The 7,658-nt window shown below is 58.8% G+C and overlaps 1 protein-coding gene across 1 annotated transcript in view; it reads right to left on the bottom strand.

The window, feature by feature from the left end:
- LOC103619785 (collagen alpha-1(I) chain-like) overlaps window positions 1-7,658 on the bottom strand; it is a 59,687-nt gene that overhangs the window by 11,459 nt on the left and 40,570 nt on the right. The window contains exons 24-38 of the mRNA XM_017740338.1: window positions 7,495-7,548; window positions 6,739-6,783; window positions 5,982-6,035; window positions 5,512-5,619; window positions 4,367-4,420; window positions 4,058-4,111; window positions 3,802-3,846; window positions 3,238-3,291; window positions 2,831-2,875; window positions 2,339-2,392; window positions 1,364-1,417; window positions 1,095-1,148; window positions 857-910; window positions 505-558; window positions 270-314 (exon numbers count right to left, since the gene is read on the bottom strand). Coding sequence (XP_017595827.1) covers window positions 270-314; window positions 505-558; window positions 857-910; window positions 1,095-1,148; window positions 1,364-1,417; window positions 2,339-2,392; window positions 2,831-2,875; window positions 3,238-3,291; window positions 3,802-3,846; window positions 4,058-4,111; window positions 4,367-4,420; window positions 5,512-5,619; window positions 5,982-6,035; window positions 6,739-6,783; window positions 7,495-7,548 — 828 coding nt within the window. The remainder of the gene's footprint in view (window positions 1-269; window positions 315-504; window positions 559-856; window positions 911-1,094; window positions 1,149-1,363; window positions 1,418-2,338; window positions 2,393-2,830; window positions 2,876-3,237; window positions 3,292-3,801; window positions 3,847-4,057; window positions 4,112-4,366; window positions 4,421-5,511; window positions 5,620-5,981; window positions 6,036-6,738; window positions 6,784-7,494; window positions 7,549-7,658) is intronic.

The following is a 7,658-nucleotide window of genomic DNA, read 5'->3' as shown; positions in this document are numbered from 1 at the left end:
TGTCCCTGGAAAAGGGGGACCAAGGGACTGAGATCGGGGTGAGGCCTTGCTCAGATAAATCCCAATGTCTTGGGACCATCTCAGCGGTGTCTGTGCTGCATCAGGACAGAACCCAGCCAGCAGGGAGTGGGATCAGGGTCCTGCCTGCTCCCAAAAACGGGTTTGGGATGCATCCATGCAGGAGGCAGCACAGGGGGTATACTGCAGGTCACACGTCCATGCAGAGGGATCGGAGCAGCCAGGAACACAGGGAGCATGGAAAGCCCTACCTGGGAGCCGGGAGCACCACGAGGACCAGGGGGACCTGGCAGGGCCTGGGGGACAAGAGCACCCTCAGTGACACAGCCCTGGCTGAGTGCCCCTCCCCGTTTAGCTGCAAGATTGGCAACCATTCCCCATGGCAAAGAGTTCCTGTTTTCCTCATTCCCAGCCGAGCACAGAGAATTTGCTGGGTGATTTTCCAAGGAGCTGGAGCTGCCCAGAACAGCGGCAAACAGCTCTTACCTTTGGACCAGCTTTTCCTGGAAATCCTGGTGGACCTTGAGCTCCCCTTTCTCCCTGTTAGGAGGCAAGAAAGATTCCCTTGCCTCTGTTTTAATGCAAAAACCTCTTTAGAAAGCACAATAAAACAAACAAAAAAGCAGCTCTTAGAACAATCCAGAGGTGTTTGGGCAGAGGAAGTGCTGGAGAACCACTGGTTCACCTGCTGTGGGAGACAGATGCAGCTCTTCTCCTCCCACCGTGGCTGATGGAGACTCTGGACACCTCCAAACCCATCCACTGGGTTCAAAACTCATCCCAAGAATGCTCCCAAAGCCCAGACTCCCCAGTGCTGGAGTGGGTGTCCCATCCCTACCTTGTCTCCCCTGCGTCCCAATTTCCCACGGTCTCCGGCAGGTCCTGGGTAGCCCTGGGAAGAGCTCGGGGTTAGGAGGCAGCTGGGGCTGCCTGGCACCTCTGGATTTTAGGGAAAAGGTGGCTGAGGGAAAGGCAGGAGCCTTGGGAGGATGGGGAGTGCCCAGCTGGAGGCTGCTCCAGCCCCCTCCCAGTCCAGCCACCGCCGTGTCCCCTCCGTGGGCAGCTCCATCACTTACAAAGGTGCCCACAGGTCCTTGTGGCCCCTCCAGGCCGGGCTTCCCAGGCAGCCCCTGCCAGGCAAAACAAGGGAATTAGCAACCCCCACTCCCGGGATGCAGTCAGGCTCCCTCCCTTCCTCAGTGATCCCATGGGATCTGGTGAGCCCTTGGGCTGAGTCCGTGGGATCCCCCCAGGTGTCCCCGTGGCAGCCCAGAGCCTCTGGGGGCTGTTCACCACCACCAGTCCCCCAAACACACTCAGGGCCCCCCCAAACCCCAGTTCTCACCTTTGGGCCCAGGGAACCCATGTCTCCATCAGGTCCAGGCTTTCCTGGAGAGCCCTTTGGGATTGTTTGGGGAGGAGGTATCAGCCAAGGGCTGAGAGGGGATGAGCCCCACCAAGCCCCACCGAGCCCCCACTGCTGCCCCTGAGCTCACAGCCAGGGGTCACCTGGGGCCAGCAGGGTCACAGGGGACAAACTCGGCCACTGTGGCCAGTCCTGGTGGCTCTGCACAGCGGCCCCCATGGCTGGCAGGGCTGTCACCAGGGAAGGTGACAATCCTCGCTCTCAAGGCCAGCAGGAGAGGAGGATGGAGAGGCTCAGGCCTGGCTTTGAGCCCGACCCAAAGCACAGGTGAAGGGCTCAGAGTGGTGAAGGCAGCACTGGGGCTTTTCCCTGAAATCAGGGAGGAGCTGTTCCAGCTCCAGGAGGTGTTCCAGGTCTCCATCCCAGATCACTGAGCTGGATGGGACCCACCAGGATCGAGTCCCACCCCTGGCCCTGCACAGACCCCCCAACAGCCCCACCCTGGGCATCCCTGGCAGCGCTGTCCAAACGCTCCTGGAGCTCTGGCAGCCTCGGGGCCGTGCCCATTCCCTGGGGAGCCTGGGCAGTGCTCCAGTGCCCTCCCCCTGCCCCTGTGCCACCCTCTGCCACTGGCATCTCCTCCCAGGACCCAGGGCCAGCTCCCTGGAGGGTTTCCATGAGCTGCCATTCCCCATGGACACCATGCTGGGCTCAGGGAGGCTGCACAGTACCTGGAGCAGGCTGATTCCCTGGGGGAATGATTCTGCTCTTCCCTACCCCAGTTATTTCCACCACTGCAGCTTTTTAATGTTTTTATCAGCCAGGTAAGGTCAGGTCCTACAGATGCCCCGATGCAAGGAAAGTCCCACATTCCCCACCAGCAGCACCAGCCCCACTGACATCCCCCCAAGGAGAACACAGAGTTCACACAGAGGAACATTTTTTTTCCCTTACTATGGATCCAGGAATTCCAGTGTGCCCACGGCTCCCTGGCAAACCGGCAAATCCCTGGGGGAAAGGGTAGCAGAGGAGCCATGGAGGGAAGGCAGGAGAGGAGGATGGAGAGACTCAGCCCTGAGGCTTTTCCCTAAAATCCAGCTCCTGGATTCCTCACGGAATCACCACAGTTGGATACACATGACACCCACTCGTGCCCCCAGACACTCAGGTGTGTCTCTGACCCAGTTCTCATACTCTCTTTTGAGGATTTTTTTTTTTAATTTCAGAGCAAAGATAAATATACAGAATCCTGCAGAAGGGAAAACCCGCTGCCAGCCCCACTGCTGCTGGATCTGTCCAGGATAGCAGTGCCAGGGGTGTTCCAAATCCTTCCCCCCTCAGCAGGATTCCTGCTCCACCCCATCCCACAGACATGCTTTGGAGGCACATTCCCAAAGGGATAAAGCTGAGCAGATGGATGGAAGGCCAGAAATCAGCTCTACTCACCGATGGTCCCCTCCTGCCTGGGCTGCCCACGACCCCTGGGTGACCCTGCAGGATGAGGACAAGGATGAGGATGGAGAGGCAGAACGGCCTCTCCCAGTCCCCATCAGGGCCAGGTCCACGGATCAAGGACTCTTCCCACACGGGCATGGGAGGTTGGGAAGTGTCCCCATGGATGGCATCAAGGTCTTGTCCCACACAGGGATGGGAGGCTGGGAAGTGTCCCCATGGATGGCATCAAGGTCTCTTCCCACATGTGATTGGGAAGTTGGGAAGTGTCCCCATGGATGGTATCAAGGTCTCTTCCCACATGTGATTGGGAGGCTGGGAAGTGTCCCCATGTGCTCAGCTGTCCCCATCCCCACATCCCAGCCCCTGTCCCCCCCCAAGTACAGATGCAGGATGGGAACCTGTGTACCGGGCTTTCCTTCTGCGCCCTCCGCTCCTGGCACACCCCGCGAGCCCTGCAAGGAGAGTTTTGTCTCAGGGTGGCCCCTCCAAGGGCTCCTCCAGCCCCAGAGCCTCCCTCCAGGGTGCCAAGGTGGGACATCAGCAGTGGCACTGCCTGTGGGAGCTGTGGGTTCCTCCTGCAGCTCCTCCCTGCTCCTCCCACCTTGGACAGAAAATAACATCCGTGTGGGAGGGAAGCCATTCCCACCAGGAACACCTTGGCTGGGTCTTCCCTCCTCCTGCCCCATTCCTGGCTCCTTCACCAAGTATGGCTCCGGATAACAGAGCTTCCTTGAAAAGCTCTTTCCTGGAATTTTCTGTGCTCAGCGTTCCAGGGGAAGTTGTGGGGTTGGGCGAGTGGTTTGTCAAAATTCAACATGCAACAGCCTGAGCTGCTCATCCCCGGCATTCCCTGTGCAAATTCCCGACCCTCTGATCCAGCCACATCCCAGGATGCTGCTCCCATGTCCCAGAGCCGACAGCTCCACACGGCAGCACAGGGATGTGGGATATCCTCTACTTACGGGCAGTCCAGGGACTCCAACCAGCCCACGCTGCCCCACACGGCCCTGGAAAACACCAGGAATCACAAAAACATCCATCTGCCAGCGGCAAAGCTGCACACTGGGAGGAAAATCTGGTGCCTGAAGGATGTGGATGTGCTCTGCCCCAGCACATCCCAAGCCAAGCAAGGGATGTTCAATCCAGGGTTGTTTCAATCCCTCACAGCCAAAAATGCTCCAAGATCCAGCCCCAAATTCCAGCCCCCCCGTTAGTTACCCGGGCTCCCCGTGGTCCTGGGGTTCCCTTGGGGCCATCAGGTCCTTGGCATCCCTAAAATCCACACAAAGGGAAACACAGACAGTGCAAATCTGCAGGTGTCCCCCAGGCCTGCAGCCCCAGGGGGACTCAGCCATAGGGGCAGGGGCAGGTCAGGGGGATGCCATGCACAGGGAGGGGGCCACAAGGCTGGAGACCCTCCCCAGGAGGGTGTCCCTGGGTGCTGGGACCCTGGCAGGGCGGCCACGTCCCTGTTTTCCATGCAAGGAAGTGGCAGCCCGTGGGAAAGCAGCAGATTCTGGTGCTGACCTTGGGTCCCTCACTGCTGTTCAGCCCTGCAGGGCCGATCTGGCCTTCTTCCCCCTGCCGGGAGAGAGGGGAGGAATGATCCAGGGAAAACACAGCCTCTGATCCCGGGGGAGTCACCAGTCTGGTGCTGGTGGAGGGAAAAACACTGGGAGCGTGAGCAGAGGTGACATTAGTAAATGTCACCAGCTTTGCGGTGGGAGTGGGGACTTCCCCCATCCCCCAGGGTTAAAAAACTGGGCAGAAAGAAAAACCTCAACAGTTTGATGTGGCCCAAAGTTGAATTTTTTTGTTTCCTGATGGACAAATTAAAGGCAATTCCAAGGAATGCTGTGCCAAGGCTCCTGCCTGCTCCAGCCCCTGTGCTGCCTGGGAGGGTGGAAAAGGCAGGGAGAGGATTCCTGCCGCATCCCCAGCTCCTGGAGACGTGGGAGGACTTGTTATTCATCCTGAAGAGCAAAAGAGCAGATCCAGGAAGGCCTGGGAGTGGGAGGGCATCCCCTGCAGACTGGAAAGGTGGGTGGGAATATAATCCTCCTTTTCCTGAGAAGCTGGGAATCACTAGAGATCAGCAGCCAGCCTGGCCTCAGTTCCCAGCTCAAACACAGATCTGGAGGTGGGTTCAGTCACCCAGACAGCTCCCTGCAGGAAAAAGCGTTCCCAAAGCGCTTCAGGGCTGCCAGCACAGGCTCCAGGAGCAGGGAGCCAGGCAGGAGTCAGAGAGGGGCACAGATCAAGAAATCCCCGAGTCCTCTGCTCCCAAAACCTGCCAAGGAGCTGGCTGGGAGCAGGGACTCAGCGGGATCCTGCAGAGCTGCCGGGGCTGAGGCAGCTGGGGAGGGCTGGGAATCCTCTGCCTGGAGCTGCTCTGACATCAGAGAACCCAGCAGCGAATTTTGGGATGGCGGCACAGCTGCAGCACCCAGGGCAAAGCTCGGTGAGGGTGCTGGGGGCACCTGCAGCCCCAAGGGTGGGGGCTCTGGGCCAAGCTCCCTGTGGGCGATGCCGTTAAAGGGATCCCTTAGGAGAGATCCCATAAATCAGCACGGCCACACTGCCTGCCCCCTCAGGGCTGTCCCCATGCTGGGACACAGGCCACGTGTGTGTGTTCCCACCCCAGGACACCCCAGCCCAGCAGCGGCACTCACGTCCGGTCCCCGCGGCCCCGCCGCCCCTCGGGGGCCAGGGAAGCCCTGCAAGCCCCCCTGGCCCCGGGTCCCTGGGGGGCCTTTTGCTCCTTGTGCTCCTCGTGGGCCCTTGGAGGGATAAAACACAGAATGTCACGAAGCAGGGACAGCAATTCCCTGATCCGCGGGCAGGAATTCCCCTGGAGAACCCATCACTGGCAGGGGTGAACACCCCAAACTCTCCTCCCCCAGCATCCCTGGGGCACCAAAAATGGGGAAATAAAATTTTTAAACATCCCAAGTGAGATGGAGCAGGGAAGGATGGATCAGGCGGTGGGATCAACACAGGATGAGCTGCCTGGCTGTCACTGTCCCCAAAATCCAGCAGATGCTTGGGGTCCTCGGGCAGCCACCCCAACCCACCCACAGCTGGGGTGAATCTGAACAACAGAGGGAGCAGCTGGAGGCTCCACAGCCTTGGGAATCCGTACCTTGCTTCCTCTGGCTCCCAAATCTCCCTTGGCTCCACCCGGACCTCGGCAGCCCTGCGAGTGAAGGTTAAACTGAGAAACCCCTGTTGCAAGCTGGGATCTGATTCTGGCACCAAATAAAGGGACTTTTGCCCTGTTCCTGTCAGGGCTTTCCTCTGCATTTTGGGCACTGGAATCGTCTGCCCAGGGAGGTGGTGGATGTGTTTTTAAAAAGCCTGGATGTGGCACTCAGTGCCATGGTTTAGTTGATGAGGAGGTGTTAGGTTGGGTCATAGGTTGGACTTGATGATCTCAAAGGTCTTTTCCAACGTGGTTCTGTGATTCTGTGTGGATGGGCCTTTCCCAGCTGGGAGCTGCTGGATCTGCTCTTCATGCTGGGGAGGCTCCAGGGTTTTGGGTTCAATCCCCACCAAAGCAACCCCAGCACCTCATGCCAGTCCCAGCTGCCTGCTGGTGGTGGCATCTCTGGCACCACCAAAACAGTGACAAGTGTCTTATCCTTAAGGAACACTCCTGGGTTCCTTAACTCAGGCCAAACATTCCCACTTCCCTGGGCCTCCCCAAGGCAGCTGATCCCTCAGGACACTCTCAGGTCTAAAAGCTCCTCTGAGCCCAAGCTCAGCTCTGCCTTCCCAAACAACTCCAGCTGCCACCTATTCCAACATCAAGTCCAAAGAACATGGAGCTGCAGCTTTGGGCTGCTCTGCCACGGCTCTCCTGCATCCCAAGCAGGGATCCCACAGATGCCACCACTCACCCGCTCTCCTTGGGCACCTCTTGGACCTGGCAGGCCAAGAAAACCCTTCAGGGAGAGAGGGAATGTGAGTTACAAAAGAAAAACACAAAGGGAAGTATTGCACATGCTCCTGGAAACACCAACCCTCCCACAGGGATGGGATGGGATGGGATGGGATGGGATGGGATGGGATGGGATGGGATGGGATGTGATGGGATGGTCAATGGGAGGCACCAGTTTGGCTCTGCTGAGATGCCACAGTGGGATTTGTTCCCCAAAAAGGGACCAGAAAATGCACAAACCCTCCCAAGGCTGCCCCTAAGATAAGGATGAGGTCCTTGTCAGACTCCAAAATGCACCCCCCACATGCCACCCCACATCCCTGACCCCATTCCACACCCCAGCTCTCAGCTCTGTGGGTTGGGGACATGAGAAAGGGACACCTAGGCCAGGCAGGAGGGAGGTCAGGCGGCCCCAAGCCTTTGGAAAGGGCAGCTGAGCACCCAAACCCCCTGGGAAAAGGGAAGGGATGGGCAGGGCTGGGCTATCTCTGCTCAGAAATCCTTAGGGAAAGCATAAAGATCGAGGTCCCTGAAAGCAGGAGGGTCAGAGGAGCGTTGGGGACGAGGAGTGCGGCCACAGGGACAGGGCTGGCGTTTCCAACGGCCCCGTGGGAAGCTGGGGGTAACAGGAAATTCCCTGCAGGGTTTGTGGGGTGTGAGGGGCAGGATGAGAGCACTCCACACCCAACCACCCCCTTCCCATGGACTTACTTACCCCAGGGCCCTCCTGTCCTGGCTGTCCCCTCACCCCAGGGGCACCGTCTGTACCCTGCAGGAAGAATCCTGGAATCACAGACTGTCCTGAGCTGGAGGCACCCACCAGGATCATCCAGTGAAGCCCCAGCCCTGCACAGACCCCCCCACAGCCACACTCTGGGC

Source organism: Corvus brachyrhynchos, unplaced genomic scaffold, assembly GCF_000691975.1.
Source record: "Corvus brachyrhynchos isolate BGI_N302 unplaced genomic scaffold, ASM69197v1 scaffold305, whole genome shotgun sequence".
In the NCBI taxonomy this organism is placed as follows: Eukaryota; Metazoa; Chordata; class Aves; order Passeriformes; family Corvidae; genus Corvus; species Corvus brachyrhynchos.
The sequence above is the reverse complement of the archived record's forward strand: the minus strand, read 5'-3'. Positions and strand labels throughout refer to the sequence as shown.